Raw genomic sequence first — 18,550 nt, 5'->3', positions numbered from 1 at the left:
GGTTTGGTAAAATCTATTACCATCACCATACCAAACTTTCGGTATACCGAAGTTCGGTATTGCCAAAAGTTCGGTTGGCATGGTATGGCAATGGTAATTGCCATTTTGTTTTGGGACAAAATATGCTTTTGTTTTTTTAACCCAATTCGAGGGCAAAACTTTTTTTTTGTACCTTTATCTCATACATTATAGATTAAATTCATCATTCACAATTCACACACATAATAATTCAAATGATGCATCAAGATTCATCATGAAAATTAAGTTTACAATCCAAATAAAAGTTACGAACCAAAACAAATAGAAGTTAACAATCCAAATAGAAATTAGAGCTTCAAACCAAATGAAAATTGGAGTAAACTTCAAAAATGAGAATTCATTGATCAGTTATTCAAGCTTGAGATGTCGAAACTTTTGGAGAAGGCATTGAACTTGTAGAAGATTGAGTTTGTGTCAAGCCTACATTACAAACAAAGAAAACATATTAATTAGTATCAAGAATAATTAAAGTTGGAAACCATTTAATAACAAATTTACTGAAAAAATTAAAGCATATATTTCTTGTTTTCTCTTCTTCCATTTCCTTGTAAAATTGAAGCATTTCTTCCGTTGGTTCCTTGTAGAAGTTTACTTCATCTGCCCTAAGCCAACCACTAGTACACACTAGTGCCTCCATTATTTTAGGAGTCAAGGATACCCTAAAGGGTCCACAACCCTCCTCCCTAGGCTAAATGCATTTTCAATAGCAACAATAGAAGTGGGGGTTACAAAGATATTTTGACTATTTGTGAAAGAATTAGGAACTCTTTTGTGTTTGATTTCCACAATTTCAAGATATCAAAGTCACCAACAACAATGCTAATATAAGTAGGGTTTTATTTTCAAATTATTGGAATATTATAAATATGTATTATATAATTATCCATTATATAATTTATAAATGATATATTATATTGTATTTTCGGTATAGTACAGTAATACCGTGGTAATGGTATCCATTACCAATACCGTATCATGAAATTTCGGTACGGTACAATACCGTACCATTACCGATTGGTACAAAAAATTTGGCACAAAATCGGTATAGCACGGTTGGTAATTCGGTTGGCACGACAATTTGGCAAAAAAATCCACCCCTAATTGCACATACCACACATTGCCAATCCAATGGTCACCATCAGAGTGAATGAGAGAGAAGAGAAGGATAGCCTCCAACCTAATGCACAATGGATGGCTGAGATTAAATCTCAACCGATCCAATGGTCACCAATTTTTTAAATTTAATATAATATATATATATATATATATATATAATTATTATAGTTTTTAGGGGTATAAAATTGTTAAATTAATATATATAATTATTATAGTATTTTTTTAGGGTTGTAAAATTATTAAATTAATGTTTTGCTTATTGTGTATCGTGTATACTCAAACCAACCTGTTATCCTAACAGGTGCTTATCGGGTTATCCAATAATGATCTGATTTATTATCGTGTCAATCTGAACATCTGTTAATTCTGTGTCGTGTCAAGTTATTACAGGCCTAATCTGTCAGCCGGGTGCCGTTTGTAGACCGTTCTCTTGAGTAGTCCAAAACAGTTTTCAACTAAACTCGCCAAACGGAGCGCTGAGTATGATTATTAATTGGCATTATATTACTATAAATAGTTTGTCTTCGCTTTTCTTACTACCGGATATTCTACTTTCTCACTGCATATACACTCCAGAGAGAGAGGGGGAGGAGTGGAGAGAGAGGGAGGAAAGGAAGAGAGAGATGGGAACGGTGGCTCCAAACTTGATGGAAGTATCCGCCGGACGTGATAACGAAAACGGTACTGCCAGAAGCCCTCCGGCAAAGGTGCTTGATGCTGGAGCTCTCTTCGTCCTCAAATCTCAAGGTAATTAGTACTCAGAACGTATATGTTCGATTGAGGTCAGAAGTTTCCATGCCCTTCTTTAAATTAATTAGATTGCTTGCAAGTTTTTGATATTTTTGTGGGGTTTTTCTTTTCTTTTTTTCTTTTTCTTTTTCTGAAAATATGATATTAACCACTTAAATTCAATTTTTCACATATACAACCCGACATAATTTTTTTACTCAAAAAAAAACCCAGTGACTAGGATCTACCTAACTGAATTCATTAATTACATACTACTTTACACATTTTACATTTTTTTAGATGACTAAAATACCCATATTGCATATTTGATGTGCACATTAATTCTATGCAGATTATAAGGAGAGAGTTAATGAGTTTGTAAAAGAAAAATAAGAAAAATAAGATATTAATGTTAAAAAATTCATTGCATATTAATATCAAATATGAGAATTGTTGGCTTAATTCTATGTACCTTGCATTATGAGTTCATATATATATTTTCACCAAAAAAAAAAACCTAATATATGTAATAATACATAAAATAAAATAAAAGTAATTTACCTACCTACTATTTGAAATGTTCATTTCCAATGATGTAAAATATTGTATACCAACAACAAAATATTGCATAAACTTAAGAATTGGATCATGCTTTTGATTTTATTTTTTTACCTACAAACAATCATATACATATTACTTTATATATTTTTACCAAAAAACATCCTTAAAAGGCTAATATATGTATAATACATGAAAAATAATTTACCTACCATGTATACAAAAATGTTATTTGATTCCAAATATATAATCTAGGTTTTCTGGAACAAATTACCTACCTACAAGTTAATTTCCAACAATTTACCTACAAAAAATTATACCCCATGTGTAATATATTATCTTTTTTTTCACCAATACATGGAGAATAATTTACCCATAACAAGAAGAAATGTAATTTTATGTATTATATTAGAAAATATTATGTCATACCTATATTTATACAACAATAAAATGTGCCTAATATATGTAACAATACATGAAAAATAATTTACCTACAAGTTAGAGAAGTGTTATTTGATTCAAAATATATAATATGGATTGAGTATAATTTTTTTTAATAATTGGAACAAATTAATTTACTATATATATATATATAACAAAAAGGTAAAGTTTTGGTATGATATGGATACAATTAATGCAATACAACAGTTTATATATTTTATTTCATTTTTCTACAACTTTTAATTTGGAATAAATTTAGGGATTTGGGAAAGTGGCATGGGTATAAATAAATTGTATTAGTAGGTCAATAGTATTTCAATGTGGCTGCATATTTTAAATTTCGACTTTTATTGGACGTTTATATGTAGATGAGTTTTTATCTATGAATCATTAATTGTAAGGGCCAAAATCTAAAGCACTTCAACTTATTGGCTTCAATTTGGAGATTTGCATATATGATACCAAAATTAGAAAGTTTTGATAAGTTTCGATCAAATATTCCATCCACCTTAACTAACTCAGTTGTTTAACGAGAAAAACTTGAGTAAGGATATTTGGTCACACCATCTATACTACACTACTTACAAATAAGATTCAACGCTAATCCTACTTTAAGAAAAAAAAAAAGGAAAAAAAAAAGAGACTAGCTGGTGGTTTCGCCACAGCAGTCCATCTTTTTTAAGGTTAGGAAGACGCATTTCAACCTCCCCTAACCACCATCATATGATTTACCAGTGCTTGACGCTGGTCCTACTTAGTGCGTCAAAGAGGCTATCAAAATATCTCTCAATGTTTAAGATTTACAAGATATATTTTCTTCTATTTATCTAAATGTTTTTTGTGTTTGTGGTAGGATCATGGTTGCACTGTGGGTACCACTTGACGACGTCGATAGTAGCTCCAGTGATTCTAACTCTTCCCTTTGCGCTGGCCTTGCTAGGCTGGGTTGGGGGACTCATATGCCTCGCATTGGCTGCTTTGGTCACTTTCTATTCCTACAATCTTCTATCCTTGGTTCTGGAGCACCAAGAAAAGCTTGGTCATCGCCAGCTTCGCTTTCGAGACATGGCCCGAGACATTTTAGGTCCGTAGTTAGTCTCATTACTCATGTATTACAAATAAACTGGTCATTATTCACTAAATTTATCGTAACTTATTGACTTTGTAGTACAACTAAATGTCAACGTATCATTGGTTTGATGGACACCCGATTGAGTCAACGTATCATAATTAATTATTAGAAAATTAATGCTTACTGTTCATAAGAAATTGCATATCTAGGTCATCCGTTATGGGTCTCATATGATCACACGTTACTCCTCAATCCTTAAACTAATATGTATCATGCATGCATGAGTTTGCAGGTCCTGGATGGGGCAAATATTTTGTTGGTCCTTTGCAGTTTTGGATTTGCTACGGTGCAGTTATTGCTTGCACTTTACTTGGAGGGCAGAGTCTTAAGGTAAGCGCTAACCACGCACTCGTTTAGATCAGCTCCACAAGATTGTCCATAATCTGAACCGATCATTTTTCAATTACTATCTTAATACGAGGCTAACCACACCATATATTTGCTACTAAATAGGCATCGATTACTTTCCTCATACAGTCTTCTTGCTTTAATTTTTCAGTTCATTTACTTGCTCTCCTACCCAGATGGCACAATGAAGCTACACCAATTTATAATTATTTTCGGAACCGTTCCACTGGTTTTAGCTCAAATGCCATCCTTCCACTCCTTAAGGCATATTAATCTTGTCTCTCTTATCCTTTGCCTGGCATTCAGCACTTGTGCCACTGCTGGTTCCATATACATTGGTAAGACAGACAATTTAAATTACTAACATGAAGAGAGAGAGAGAGAGAGAGAGAGATTTGAATTTCAAAGCAAGGCGGGAGAATACATTGCCGTATCGAACCTGGCCTAACCCACATATATCAATTTTTTTTCTAGGACATTCCGATAATGCTCCTAGAAGGGAGTATACTGTGAAAGGAAGCGCAAAAGACCGCAGTTTTGGTATCTTTAATGCCATTTCAATCATAGCTACTACATATGCAAGTGGAATAATTCCTGAAATACAGGTATCTTACCTACTTTTCAGCGTTTTCTTATCAAACAATCTAGTTTCTTGATCGAAGAAAGCTTATAAATGGTCTTGTATATTTAGTAATTAATGTTCTTTCAGTATCTCGAATTTTTAATACCCACTGATACGATACAGTCTATATGTGCAGGCAACTTTAGCACCTCCAGTAAAAGGAAAGATGTTTAAAGGTCTATATGTTTGCTATAGTGTTATAGTGACAACATATTTCAGTGTGGCAATATCTGGGTACTGGGCTTTTGGAAATCAAGCCATGGGAACAGTTCTTTCAAATTTCATGGGTGATGGCAAGCCTTTATTGCCTACCTGGTTCTTGCTAATGACCAATGTCTTCACCCTTTTGCAAGTCTCAGCTGTCACCGTGGTAAGACAGATAAAATTACAAAAAATAATATCATTGGCGACAGTTACAAACCTTCGTTTGAAGCAGAAAAACGTTGCAAAAGGGCTTTTTAAGGCACTAACATATATGCATCTTGAGACTAAAGACTTAGGGCTTCTTAATGCACCCAAGCATTTGATCTGCGCACTTGAAACAAATTCAAAAATAAAATGATTTATGCAAGCTCATTTTCTCTTTCTGCACACTTTTGTTTAATTCTGTTTGCTGACGCCGCTAAACTACAGGTTTACTTGCAACCAACAAATGAAGTGTTTGAGAAGAAATTTGCAGACCCAAAAAAGGATCAATTCTCAGTCCGTAATGTTGTGCCGAGATTGATTCTCCGGTCACTGTCCGTCATAGTAGCAACAACATTTGCTGCAATGCTACCTTTCTTTGGAGATATCATGGCATTGTTTGGGGCATTTGGATGCATTCCTCTAGATTTCATTTTGCCAATGATTTTCTACAATGTAACTTTCAAGCCTTCCAAACAAAGCCTTATATTTTGGGTTAACACATCGATAGCAGGAGTGTCCTTCTTGTTAGTCGGGGTAGGGGCTGTAGCATCAGTTAGGCAAATTGTTCTTGATGCCAAAACGTATCGGTTATTTGCTAACATGTAACGTTAATATGGCGAAAACAATTTGTATTAAATATCTGCAAGCGTAAATTCAGAGAAATGGTAGGGTCCTATTACTATTGTGGGATCATAATTACCAGTATTAGTGAGTGTTTCAGCAAATATGTCGATTTTATGCCTTCAAAGCATTACACAAAATAAAAGAGTAAAATATAGATTTGGTCTCTAAACTCCCACCTTAGTTTAAATTTCGTTCCTAAACTAAAAATTTGTTAATTTAGGCCATCTCTAACCGAAAGAGGGCCAGATGGCAAGTTTTAACCCTTTGGCTCTTCAAAAAATTAATATTTTAATGAACATTGTAAGGCCATATTTCTTATCATCTCCAACTGAGGGCCAAACATAATTTATTATTTTAATTTAAAAACTACTCAACTTAAATACAAATTAAATTTAAAAACTACAACAACTTAAATTTATAGGAAAAATGAGAAATTTTTTTTTTTTTAAATTTGGCCGAAAAAAAAATTCAAATCCAATGGTAACTAAAGTCAGATAGCCATTGGATTTGAAATTTTTTTTTTTGGGGCTATAAATATGGTGGATTATGGGCTATAATTCACACACCTTTGAATTCAATCTCTTTCAATTCAATCTTTTTCAATTCAAGTTTGCAATGAATTCCAACTTTGGATCCTCTTCGGATTCCAACTAGGGGTCCTCATCCAATTTCGAATTGGAAGAAAAATGGGTGCATATGTGACGAGAAGATGAGGAGTCTGATGAAGAAGATGAAGCATGGCGCAACACACAATATGTGGCAACCATGTATGCGGCTATGGTGTGTCGGCCAACTGAGGAACAACCTCAATGGGGTGGCTCTGTTACTAGTCGCTCTTACAAACCACGAAACAAAGCGATGATGCATGTCAATATGATGAACAACTACTTCAACCCCAACTCAGTGTACAAAGAAGAGGATTTTAGACGTCGCTTCTAGATGAGGCGTCATGTCTTCGAACTTTTACTTCATGATGTCTAGCAGGTCCATCCATACTTTTGACAGAAGCTAGACAGGGCAAGTCGCCCTGGTTTCTCACCTCATCAGAAGGTTACTTTTGCACTACGAATGATGGCATATGGCTTCCCAGCTAATTCGATGGATGAAACATATGGTATGTCTGAGTCTACATGTCTTGATACTTTTGCTGAATTTTGTAACACAATTGTTCAGCTTTACAAAGATGAGTACCTCCGCGAGCCAAATCAATAAGATCTGGATCGGCTCATTCGCAAAGCTGAAGACCGTGGGTTTTCGGGCATGATAGGGTCATTAGACTGCATGCATTGAAATTGGAAGAACTGTCCCACCGGATAGCAAAGAGGCTTTAGCAGAAGGTCGAGAAAGCCAATTGTTGTGTTAGAGATGGTTGCCTCGTATGACACATAGATCTGGCATGCTTTCTTTGGAGTCCCTGGATCCCAAAATGACATTACAGTTCTTGGGCATTCACCCTTCTTTAATAACCTGACGGAAGGTAAATCACCTCAACTTGACTACTACATCAACGGTCTTCAGTACAATATGGGGTATTACTTGGCAGATGGTATCTACCCAAAATGGGCAACACTTGTCCAAGCAATTCCAAACCCTGCGAATGATGCCGAAAATTTGTTTACCTTACACCAAGAGGCATACCGAAAAGATGTTGAGATAGCTTTCAGTATTCTACAAGCACGGTGGAAGATCATCAAGGAACCGGCAAAAGGGTGGAGTCGAGAAAATTTGGACTCCATCATGATGTCTTGCATCATATTACACAACATGATTGCGGAGGATGAGCGAGATGGGTATATTGACGGAGAGTCTAATGACGACCAAGAAGATCTAAATAGGTCAAGAAGGGTTCGTGCAAAAATATATGATGGGCCTAATTTGCCTTTGAATCCAAGAAATGGTAATATTTCTTTAAATGACTACATGAGGCGCTATAGGATGATACGTTCTCGTGCGACAAATAAGTAACTACAACAAGATCTTGTTGCACATCTTTGGGCCAAAAGAAGCATGGAGTAGGCGTTTAAGTTTTATGTTGTTAAATGTTTTTTAAAATATTGTTTAAGATTCATGTTGTTAAATGTTTTTTTTATGTTGTTTAATGTTATTTAATGTTGTTTCATATTACTTAATGTTATTTAATGTTGTTTAATGAATTAGGAAGTTATAGGAAAAATAAAAATAAAAATAAATTTAATTTTGTAAAAAAAAAATCAAATATAATGGCTAACTGACGTCAGTTAGCCGTTACATTCAAATTTCTGGCTTGATCCGGGGCCGGCTGGCTGGCTAGGTTAGGCTAGTCGGTTGGCCTTTTTTTGTCTCGTGGGGGCCACGAGCCCTTTAGCCTAGCCCTCGGTTGGAGACGGTTTTCGAACTATTTTCGATCATCTGGCCCTCTAGACCTTTCGGTTCCTTGAATTTAACAAAAGGTATACTATTGGTCAAGTTCAGTTAAAAAGTATGTTAATCCGATGATGTGAACACATGTGGGTCCCACATCATCGAATTAACATGAAGCTCTTGGCGCAAAGAGCATCTATCTTCGCTTTCTACTCAGTCTTCTTCGCCTTCTCTCCTCACTTTTTTTTTGTTCAAATAAAGTTCTCCTTTCTTCTCTTTTATTCTCTATTGTTTCTTCTTCTCATTTGATTCTGTCTTTCTCTATCCTATCTCACTTTCCTTCTAAGAGAAATTTTGACAGTGAAAAAAATAATTACAACTGATGATAATAACAAGCCAAGAGGATCCTCACCGGATCCTCTTTGTAAGAATCCTTGGGATTTTCCAATCACATCCATTCATCATATATCGTGCGGTAAAAAATTATTGTATATTTTTTTATTTAAAATTGAATATAAACACTAGCAGCATGATGTACAATGAATGTATGTGATTGGAGGAATCCTGAGATCCTCACAAAGATGATCCGGCGAGGATCCTTTAAGGGAATAAAATAATACATACACCACAACTTCTTGTTTCTGCAGCACGCCAAAAATATACCACATCACATAATTAATATATAGTATTTAAATTAAATAGTAGATTTTCGTTCTCATTTTTCTCTTCCTACCTCCCTTGATTTATAGTAGAAAGAAAAATGGGGAAAGACAATTCAGAAATTGTCCTCCATAGGGTGAGGGTTTCTGCCATATTATTCGTGCAACGGTTCCTTGAATTGATCTCTAGTAATTATGAGTCATCTCTCTTGTTTAGAGTGTTATTCTGTTTCTGCAATAGTGTATTGAGATGAGCTCGAGTTCTTCTTCAAAGGATCTCGATCAATTAAAATTATAAAAATAAAGGGTTTGAATGCAATACGATTAGTTAAGTCTTTTCACACTTAAAAAAATGAAAAAGTAATAAAAAAAATTGGGAAGGTGGCAAATTTCCCGAAATCGAAAGTGTGAAATCATTAACCTATGTATTATTTTATGTACATATGACCTAATTTATCAAATTGAACAAAACAGTCATTCGGCTATGCCTACCATTGGTCTCCTTCGGGTTCCCTTAGCACAAACACAAAGAAAATACCATCATTAGTTTAGCATATAATACATATTGGCCAGTCACAAATCAATTAAAAAGTCATAAGGACAACTTTCCCTAATTAACTTGTGTTTACACACTAACAATCAAACAAAGGTGACCAACATGAATACCGCTTACTACATTTTAGTGGTATTATTGAATGTATTAAAAAAAAGTAGTGTTACTATTAGCCTATTACTATCTATTTGTATCATCTCTCTAATAAAAATAGAACTCACCAACACATGTGAGTCTCATTTCTATTAAAAAGATAGTACAAATAGACGGTGAAAATAACAATTTTGTTATTAAAAAAAGACCAAAATTGACAATCATTTTTGTTAAAAAAAAACAAACAAAAAAGAAAGGTGGAGGTTAATTAGGCTTTTAGATAAGAAGATAATACCAAGTAGGGGAACTAGTGATTAGTGAAAGTTCGTGCTGAGAAAACCTTGAGCTATGCTCCACAATGACGTCGACTTTCTTGATTCCGGACCACCTTTGTTCGGATCGATCATCGATGTGTAGACTTTTGACGCATTTGGACTTTGCACTTTGCTTTGATTTGCATGTAGGTCCTTGGCTCGACATGGAGTTGGATTTTCTCATCTTTTAATATTATTTTTTTTCTTTATTTTTCTCTCATACTTATTTTTTGTCTTTTATATATATATATATATATATATATATATATATATATATAATTCAAAATACAACATTAAAATGTTTAATCGTAACCGTTTAAATAAAAAAAAGAAAAAAAGAAGAGAGATTAATAGAAAAGTAAATTTATTCTTTCAAACATTGTGGTCCAGATATGCCATAAAGGCTTGGGGTAAGAAGGTAAAATGAATTGTTTCCGCGTGGTCGCCATTAATGATTCTGGTGGATCTCTCATTTTCAGGGTTTTTCATTTCAGTCCTTGGTCTTCCTTGTATTTATGGTTTGTCTTTTACTAGCTTCCTATTTCTTTTTTTTTGGGGGTAAATCGTTCTTACTTGCCTAGCTCATTGCATAACCCCATAAACTAATAAATAAAAAATAATTCTCTTAATTTTGATATTCGACCAAAAAAATTCATTTTGATACGCCATTTTAATTTATCTTTCATTTTTTACAAACGATATTCTATAACAAGGAGATAAAAGATAACCCTGAACTTAGTAGGAAGGTCTTAATCTCTAGGGCAATCAATGACTTGCAAATCTTTTTTTGTAATAAAGGAGAGTTTTAGCATTCGTTTTTTAATATAAATTTTAGGGAATTACATAGGACATGCATGTCATGGAGGAAAAATTATGTCTAACTAAGAACATTTGAGCATAGCATGCATAAAATTAACTATTAAAGATGGCATGAACTAAAAAATGATTCTTAATCCCATGATATTCAAGGCATAGTGTTGTGAACCAAGAGTCATTACCAATTAAAGAGAAGAGAGATTGAGCTTTCAAACCCTTGAAGCTCGTCCTTGTGTTTACAAGGTTGTCACTCAAATGGAGGGCCTCAAGTTCACTCCAAGCTCTTTGGATGCTTCTTCATGTTTAATCTTCTCTCCTTAGATGTTTGCTTCTTTGTTTCTCCTTTCGCTCCTTGAGGATTTGAGAAAATGATCTCCAAAGCTTGCAATTTGTGCGCCGTCGTGGATGGTGGAGGCACAATTCCGTGCAACCTACACACAGAAAGCAAGTGGGCGTATTCAATAATATGTGATGTGGGTGTGCTAATAAATAAAAAATAAAAAAATATTTTCACTTGTATTTTGAAGAAATTGACTTAAAATTCATAGACTAGCCTCACATGACGAGTTCCATGGCTAACTACCCTTGCCACTAACTTAATCATTTTCCATGCTACACCCCTTAGACTAGCCCTTAAAATTATGTGACCTCAATCTAATTGGTAGGTGTAACATCTCTTCTTGAAGTTTAAAGTATCGAACCCCATAAAGTCAATCGTACGTCACCCGCTAAGCCTTCACTCTCAAGTCATCTCACCAAGATACTGCTAGAAAGAAAATATCCATCTAGTAAAACTATAACATTAGTTCCATAATTTTGTAACACCTTTTAACTTCACAATGTTTAGGATCGTTGGATGAAAGTTTGAAATTATGTCATGGATAAATTAGAAAAGCCAAGATAATTGACAACGAGTATTGCATCTGTAGGTCTTTAGTTCATATATCCAAACCATCTTAATCGATTTTCTCTAATCTTATCTTCAATTGCAGCCACTCTATTTGAACATGTGAACTGAAGACCTACAGAGGCTTCGGTAAGAGAAATCGCATGAGATAGAGGCTTAGGGTAAAGGGGTAGAGAAAGACTTAGGAAGACTTGGAAAAAGATTTTAAGAAATGACATAGAGTACTTGGAACTAACAGAAGACTTGGTGCAAAATCGAGTGCAGTTCTAGAATTCATACAACCAACCATATTTAGTAGAACAAAGTTTCATTGTTATTGTTGTTGATAATTGGGAATCAAGAAAAAAAAACTATCTCCACTGGAATGAGAATCGGTTTGTCAATTCCACATTTGCATTCGAGGATAACCAAACACGACCTATAATAAAGACTGAAAATAATAGAATGAATAAAATATGAAATACTTTCGGCTCAAAGTATATTTTGTAAAAGTTAAGGGACAAATTTAACAAGATATGAGAAATTATGGGTAGGTAGGTCTAAACAATTGAGAATAGAGGGGTAGGAAATGCAAATTAGGCAGAAAATTAGTAATGTATCTTAAATATCACTCGTTTTGGCTCGTCCTACATCTTCTGCTTCTCTTCCATTCCATCATCCATGTGGGTTGCGGCTCAACTTCTTCCCACTGCAGCTTCCCTGCCACTTCCTCTCTTCCTCTCTCTAACTTCCTCTCTCTCAGATGTAATTTTTAATTTTTGGATTAAAAGATTCGTTGGCTAGTCGTTCGTCTTCATTTGGTCGGTGAGTTTTATTACATGTATATTTTTTTTGTTTAATTTTGATTTGGTGCATTTGATCATACTTTTGTTTTTCTTGTTTTAATTTATTTGAAATTTTGAGCACAGAATTTGGAAGACGCAATTGTTTTAATTTACTTTGTAGTGAGTGTGAATTTGCAGAACTATATAAAAGGCTGTTATACATAAATCAGCAAATTTGGCTTTAATTTTTTATTGTTTGAATTTTATATTTATGCAAGTAGAAATAGCAATAATAATCTTGTTATTATTGCAATGAAATTTTGTGGGTTTTTGATATATGGATCTTGAAATTTTGTACTGATTGGTGTATTGGGTTTTAGGTTTTATGGGATTTGCAGGTAGTGTTAGGGTATATTCTTCTGAATTTTTGCTAAAATATTTATTTTGTTGGTTTTTTTTGTGAATAATTCTGAGATTAGTAGAAATTTATGTGAATAATTCTGAGATTAGTAGTTGAGAGAGTCTTTGGGTTTGCCATTCATGCATCAGCTAAGCTGATTTTACTATTATAAATACTGCTCGAACCGGTTTTGCTGAGTGGAGTAGTTTTATCTCCTTTTTTCTTTTTTTTCATTTGACTTGTTCTGAATCTTGGGTGTATGGAATTCTTGATATCCTAGCGTTTTGTTGCTTTCGAAAAATTGAAACCCTTGAGCAAAAGAAAGTTAAAATTGGTAGGAAGTTGTTCGGTTGTTTATTCAAGTTTATGTTATGAAGTCCAGTATATGTATTTTATTAGTTTATGTAGTTGATCGTAGTTTTGTTATTTTATACAGGGTCAAGAAACATGATTCTGGGTTCGGCTTAGAGATCATATATCAAAATCTTTTTCTGGGTGGAAGAATGGTTGCAGAATCATGGTTTCGAACTCTGTGGAAGACTAAAAAGAAGCATGAGGCTGCTTCTGAGAATGCAGTGATTGGAGTTTTGGCCTTTGAAGTCGCAAGCTTGATGTCTAAGCTGGTCCATCTATGGCAATTTCTGAGCGACAAACAGGTTGCTAGGCTTAGTGAAGAAATCACAAATTCAGTGGGCATAAAAAAGCTTGTGTCAGAGGATGATGATTTCATTGTGGGGTTAATATGCGCTGAATTGATTGAAAATATGGTCCATGTGGCAAAATCTGTGGCTAGGCTTGCGAAGAATTGTACCGATCCTGCTTTGAAGAGTTTCGAGAATGCGTTTACTGATTGGATAAATCATGGTGTTGACCCTTATGGATGGGAATTTTCTTTTAAGCGAATGGAAAGGAAAGCTAAGAAGATGGAGAAGTTCATTTCAGCAAATGCAAATTTGTATGAAGAAATGGAAGTGCTTACTGAGCTTGAACAAACTTTGAGGAGAATGAAAGGAACCGATGATTTAGATGGGTTAAATTTAATTGAGTTTCAGAAGAAGGTAGTGTGGAAGCGGCAGGAAGTGAAAAATTTGAAAGACGTATCTCTGTGGAACAGGACTTATGATTACATAGTCATCCTTTTGGCAAGAGCACTCTTCACGATGTTCAGTAGGATCAAGCATGTCTTTGGAATTCAACAAATGGCAGACGCTGGTGCTACCAAAGATTCTGGAATTATTAATTCTGATCACATCAATCGTAGCAATTCAGTTTCTGCACTAATGCAATCTTCAGCGCGTCCATCTGAGAATGGTCTTCCAAGATTTGCTTCAGGGCCCCTTGGGAGGTTTAGTAATATATCAGGGCCAACACCGGAAACAAAGAAAACCAATAATTTCTTTTCCGGTCCACTTGGTGGCTCGATTGCAAAGTCCGGTCCTATTTCAGGAAAGAATAGAGATGTCAACTTTTACTCGGGCCCTCTTGGGAGGTCAACAACAAAATCAGGCCCAATTGCTGCAACAAATCGAGCCGTTAGGAAGTTGTGGAAGTCTCATGATCATTCACTCCCTAATCATGAGAAGAAACCGCATACAAAGTCGAATAGGTTGACTCAAGTTGGACCTTTCAAAGGATGTATGATAACCGCAAACAGTTCACCTGTTGCCAATTGCTACTTGAATTCAGATGGTGTTCGTTCATCAATTCTCAATGTTGCCAGAGATACCAGTGGCAACGTTCTAACCTCTGGCAACAAATTTCATCCTGGTCCATCAATCTTCAGTTCCAAGGGCAGGTTGTTGGATGCTCCACCCGAAACCCTTGGTGCTGCTGCCTTAGCACTGCACTATGCAAATGTTATTATCGTTATTGAGAAGTTAGTTGCATCTCCTCACTTGATTGGTCTTGATGCAAGAGATGACCTGTACAATATGTTGCCTGCAAACGTCAGAGCTACATTGCGGGCCAGGTTAAAGCCTTACAGTAAGAGCTTGAGTTCATCAGTTTATGATACAGTTCTTGCGGGAGAGTGGAACGAGGCAATGGCAGGAATATTAGAGTGGTTGGCACCTCTTGCTCATAATATGATTAGATGGCAATCCGAAAGGAGCTTTGAACAGCAAAGCTTGGTTTCCAGGACACATGTGCTTCTGGTACAAACCCTTTACTTTGCAAATCAGCAAAAGATCGAAGCAACAATTACAGAGCTGCTTGTCGGGTTGAATTATGTCTGGAGATTTGGCAGAGAAGTCAATGCAAAAGCTCTATTAGAGAGTGCAAGCAGTAGAATGTATGATGAATTTTTGGATGTGGATGGGTAGTATAATTTTCAGATCGTGGAAACTACCAAAATCTTGATTCCACGACTAACCACGTTAAGCAAATGCTTTTACATGGCTAGTGAATGAGATTCCGAGATGCTGTTGGACAGATTGATCATTGTTTGGTCCTGGAGAGACAGCCGCTACTTTCAATATAGATTGTATTAGAAGTCATCCTTGGTAAGATAAAAGGTAGAGACCGGGCTTGCAAACATTCATTCTTTTGGTGAGTCTTCTGGCCAGTGGAATATGGCTTCTCTATTCGTTTCTTCACACAGCATGGTTTGCCCTATTTAATTAAGCTGTGTACGGTGTATATTTATCAGCTATACGTTTTTTTTAATTTTTTTAATAATGTTTGTAAATCTAGTGTAAAAGGTTTTCTATCTGTTCGTTTTGAGCGAATGTATTGTGATCGTGAGGTCAAGGGCATATAAACTATATATATCTTCGATTTATCGATTGTCTCGAATCCCTCTTTGTTTTTCGACCATCAGCCTAGTGTGTTACCAGGTCCTCACGTTTTACGTAAGCTTTACCTTGTTTGGGTCAGATTTATGAAGGTGTTTCGACAAGTGGTTTAGTATGTAACATGTTTTACAAGTGGGTTTTGGCAGTTTGGGAAGGTCAGTGTTAAATCTTACTAGCAGTTATGTGTGTGTCTGCAAATTAGGTTTCAAAAAATTTCGCAGGCTTAGTTACCAGCTGCAGACATGGACTTGTAAAGAGAGTACGCCTTGTAACTAGTGAGACAATTGTGGTCTTTTCAATGGTGTGCTCGACTCGTAAAGCTCATGGCCATCAGTAAATCTTTCAGCTTGACCGTAATTTTTCAAGAGCCACCTTGGTGTATTCGACGTCCAGTGACCCAGTGTTTGGGAAAAGAGATTTTTCTTTGAGTCTCATCCCTTGTTTTGAAGACGGTGACCTTAGACCGCATGTGGTTGGGACGTCTGATGACTTAGTTTGTTGCTGCAAATACACGGAATCTCCAGCTAACTACTACATCTGCAATCTCTACACCAAACAGTGGGTTGCTCTGCTCTTCCTCCCGTGCATCGCGAGGCCTTCACCGGGATATTGGTGAGGCCACCGCGGGATTCGTCTGTGAGCCTTGAAATAGGAAGAGCTAACAAACTAGTAGTTCTGGTTTTAATGCCAATTAAAGGTGGGATGTTGTGCAATTGGTTCCAAATTCTCCCCATTTTGGCTTCCTTGTCAAGATGGGCTGTTGTGCGATTGGTTCTAAACCATACATGCTTGCTTGCGAATGGTTCCGAACCCTACCCATGGCCCACTGGGACTCATTCCTCAACCCAAGTTATTCATTGTTAAGCTACGACTGCGGTTATATGCATACTTTTTTTATTTTTTTTATTTTTTTAAGTGAAAGTGCTCTTTTTCTTCTTTTTTTTTTTAGTGAAACGATAGCGTTAGTAAGTTAAATGTTAGATTAGTCACTGACGGGTTCGAACTTATGCCGTCATGTAAAGGCACAACACATTTCCACCACTATGATAAAGGGCCACTTGCAAGTGAAAGTGCTTTTATTCCATCATTCAAACAGAAAAACTTCTCTCCGTCTCTCATGTATTAATATTTTTCTCTTCACTATGCCACTTTCCATTATTACACTGATATTTTTGTAACATTGATACTGTGATATATGATCATATGATATCATGCCCAGTATTATATTGGGTATAAGTCATATCATAATAAGATTTTGTTAGTTGTTTTCCAGGTTGCAGACCATCTCCAGCATTTGCATTAAAACTTAAATTTTAAGTTTTGACTCATGAAAGTTTTGTTGCTCCAATGGTTTTGGGTTCAATTTTAGCCCGAGATTATTAAAAAATAAATTTAGGCTAAGTTCTTTTTTGGGTAATTTTCTTCAAAATAAAATTTATGTATATTATCCTAATTTATTTTTTTGATAATAATTTTGTTGGATTTCTTTTTATACGCTATATGTATAAGAACCTATACTTTCGATATGTAAACTAATCTCAACGTAAGTTCATTTTGCTACAAAATTATTTCAAAAACTAGCTAGTATTATTTCATGTTCTTATGTAATTAGAGATGTTTTTAGTTTGAACTGGAGAAGTGTGATTATATGGGATTGGCTTGATATTTTTACCAAATAAGGGTGAGTTGGCAAGTTTGCAGTCATTAGGAGTTAATGATTGGTGATTATCCACCACTCTAAAATGAAGAGTTGGGAGGCCTATGACCATGTGCGCGTGTATATTAGCATGCATGAGGCAATGTTTGTGGTATAAGAAGTGCTTACTCATAAATATAAGGGAATCTTAATCATTTGCGCAATATTCTCACTCCAATGCAACTCTATCAAGCATACCTTGAGATAAACTTTTACGTGGCCTTTGATGCTTGCACCCATCTTGCATGTTATTCATTTGTTCATGATTAACTTGTTGCTTTGCCAATGAAACACATATCACTGTTAATGATTAGAACAACACATGTTGCTTTGCCACTTGAACACTTATCATTCTTAATGATTAGGACAACACTTGTTGCCTTGTTATTGGAACATATTTCATGGTAATGATTAACACAATACTTGGTTTCTTTATATTGGCACACTTGGGAGCTTTCTCCTAAAACTAGAAGGGATGGAAGATGTCATTAAATCCCTATAAAGGAAGGAGTAAGAACCAATGGAAGGGACATGGAGAGAAGAGAGAGGAAGAATAAGTACAAGAAACAACTCCAACAAAATGTCATTCTCCCTTTCATATTACCTCTTGTCTTTCTTTACATGTTGAGGCTTTAAGCCGTCTTTCATTGTATTTGTAAGTCCCTCATATATAGTGAAATACAATGAAAGCAAACCCCTGTGGATGTAGTCGATTTGGAAAACCACTTAAATCTTGTGTTATTTTTGCATTTACATTTTGAAGATCATTGTCATGAGAAGCACTCCCACCAAACCATCGAAAATCTCCCCTTACTTTCCCTGAGAATGTTGTACAATAAGTGAGAGACAAATACTAGAAAATCATGAGAGCTTACCCAACAAATCTCTCCAAAACTCACAATCATTTTCATCTATCAAAAGAAAGATATCCGAACACTAGAAATTCGTCCCACCTATTTAACAGACCAAAACACCATAATTCGTAGCTTATATCAAAGTACTTCCTTCATGAAAGTTGTTCGTCTGTCTCTCTATCATGACATGTCCAAATTTCAGGAAATTCTAACAGTGAGATCGTCCCATATGTTTCAAATACCAACCCAATCTCCAATTCCACAGAAAACTGGACAGTCATGTTATGAGTACCAAAACCCCATTTTCTGTAGCTCAGATCGAAATATTTTCTTCACAAGAGTTGT

At 35.3% G+C, this 18,550-nt stretch overlaps 2 protein-coding genes across 3 annotated transcripts; both read left to right on the top strand.

Moving 5' to 3' along the window:
- The first annotated feature begins 1,630 nt into the window (after positions 1-1,630).
- On the top strand, positions 1,631-6,098 carry LOC103410140 (GABA transporter 1-like). Its single transcript, XM_029094090.2, has 7 exons — positions 1,631-1,902; positions 3,737-3,967; positions 4,248-4,345; positions 4,515-4,701; positions 4,838-4,968; positions 5,122-5,355; positions 5,619-6,098. The coding sequence occupies exons 1-7, from the start codon at positions 1,638-1,640 to the stop codon at positions 5,997-5,999; spliced, it is 1,527 nt and encodes a 508-aa protein (XP_028949923.2). The 5' UTR covers positions 1,631-1,637; the 3' UTR covers positions 6,000-6,098.
- Positions 6,099-12,322: 6,224 nt separating this feature from the next.
- Positions 12,323-15,656, top strand: LOC103410127 (uncharacterized). Of its 2 annotated transcripts, none has more exons than XM_029094081.2 (2): positions 12,323-12,503; positions 13,300-15,656. In XM_029094081.2, exon 2 carries the CDS (start codon positions 13,367-13,369, stop codon positions 15,182-15,184), a length of 1,818 nt encoding a protein of 605 aa, XP_028949914.1. In that variant the 5' UTR covers positions 12,323-12,503; positions 13,300-13,366; the 3' UTR covers positions 15,185-15,656. The 2 variants fall into 2 exon arrangements, with proteins under 2 accessions (XP_028949914.1, XP_028949916.1); XM_029094083.2 differs by having other exon boundaries at positions 12,330-12,499.
- Positions 15,657-18,550: the final 2,894 nt, after the last annotated feature.

The sequence above is a fragment of the Malus domestica genome, chromosome 02 (assembly GCF_042453785.1).
Source record: "Malus domestica chromosome 02, GDT2T_hap1".
NCBI classification, from domain to species: Eukaryota; Viridiplantae; Streptophyta; class Magnoliopsida; order Rosales; family Rosaceae; genus Malus; species Malus domestica.
This window is presented reverse-complemented; position numbering and strand designations above follow the sequence as displayed.

Excerpts from the sequence above, each read along its gene's own strand:
- LOC103410140 (XM_029094090.2), top strand. The coding sequence starts at position 1,638 with ATGATTATTAATTGGCATTATATTACTATAAATAGTTTGTCTTCGCTT. Across the intron at positions 4,346-4,514 it reads TTGGAGGGCAGAGTCTTAAG|TTCATTTACTTGCTCTCCTA; the intron begins GTAAGCGCTAAC and ends TTAATTTTTCAG. Across the intron at positions 4,702-4,837 it reads TGCTGGTTCCATATACATTG|GACATTCCGATAATGCTCCT; the intron begins GTAAGACAGACA and ends TTTTTTTTCTAG.
- LOC103410127 (XM_029094081.2), top strand. The coding sequence starts at position 13,367 with ATGGTTGCAGAATCATGGTTTCGAACTCTGTGGAAGACTAAAAAGAAG.